At 52.6% G+C, this 979-nt stretch overlaps 1 protein-coding gene across 1 annotated transcript; it reads right to left on the bottom strand.

Moving 5' to 3' along the window:
* On the bottom strand, positions 1-600 carry LOC138961265 (histone H1-delta-like). Its single transcript, XM_070332868.1, has one exon. The coding sequence runs from the start codon at positions 598-600 to the stop codon at positions 1-3; it is 600 nt and encodes a 199-aa protein (XP_070188969.1).
* Positions 601-979: the final 379 nt, after the last annotated feature.

The following is a 979-nucleotide window of genomic DNA, read 5'->3' as shown; positions in this document are numbered from 1 at the left end:
TTACTTCTTGGCGGGTTTCTTGACAGCGATCTTCTTGGGGGTCTTCACCTTCTTTGGCTTGGCGACCTTCTTGGTGGGAGACTTGGCCTTCTTGGGCTTTGCAGCAGCCTTCTTTGCGGGAGACTTGGCTTTCTTCGGGGCAGCTGCAGCCTTCTTCTTGGGAGATTTAGGCTTCTTGGCAGCAGCGGTCTTGGGCTTCTTGGGAGACTTGGGTTTCTTGGCAGCAGCCTTGGGCTTCGTGACCTTCTTAGGCTTGACGGCGGCGACCTTCTTGTCGCCCAGCTTGAAGGAGCCAGAGGCTCCGGTTCCCTTAGCCTGCTTGAGTGTGCCAGCCTTGACACCAGCCTTGAGGCCGGTCTTGACACGGGCGTTGATTTTGGTCACCTCGTTGCCGACCTTGTAGTTGGCCATGATATACTTGAGGATGGCCTGACGGGAGGAACCACTGCGTTCCTTCAAGGCGCTGACGGCAGCGTCAATCATAACGGTGTACTTAGGGTGGTCTGCTGGTGTGGCTGGCTTCTTGGCCTTGGTGGTCTTCTTTGCGGGGCTCTTAGAGGGAGCGGAGGCGGGGGCGGCGGCGGCGGCGATGTCAGACATGATGAGATGAGTAGCTACGAAGCGAAGCGAGAGAGAGCGGTGGAGAGATGTTTCGGCTAGCAAGCGAAGGGAGTGAATGACCAAACATTTTGATTTTCTTGGTTTTATAGAGCACGCGCGGACTACTCTGAAAGCGGCACGCGGCTGCAGCCGAATTGGCCCTCGCGCAGCCTCGATCTGTCAATTTTGTGTTAGTTGGTTGTTGTTTTTCTTCTCGCGCTGCCTCCACAAACATCAAAACATGTAAACATTGCACATTGGTGGAATCAGCAGTAAACAAGCTTTAATTAGGTATAACTTTTATTTTGTAGTTTGCTCTTTGCAAAAAGTAATCAGCGAAAAACCTCAGACTAGTATACCCCAATAAACAACTTCGTTG

This window comes from Littorina saxatilis, linkage group LG3, assembly GCF_037325665.1.
Source record: "Littorina saxatilis isolate snail1 linkage group LG3, US_GU_Lsax_2.0, whole genome shotgun sequence".
Taxonomy (NCBI): Eukaryota; Metazoa; Mollusca; class Gastropoda; order Littorinimorpha; family Littorinidae; genus Littorina; species Littorina saxatilis.
This window is presented reverse-complemented; position numbering and strand designations above follow the sequence as displayed.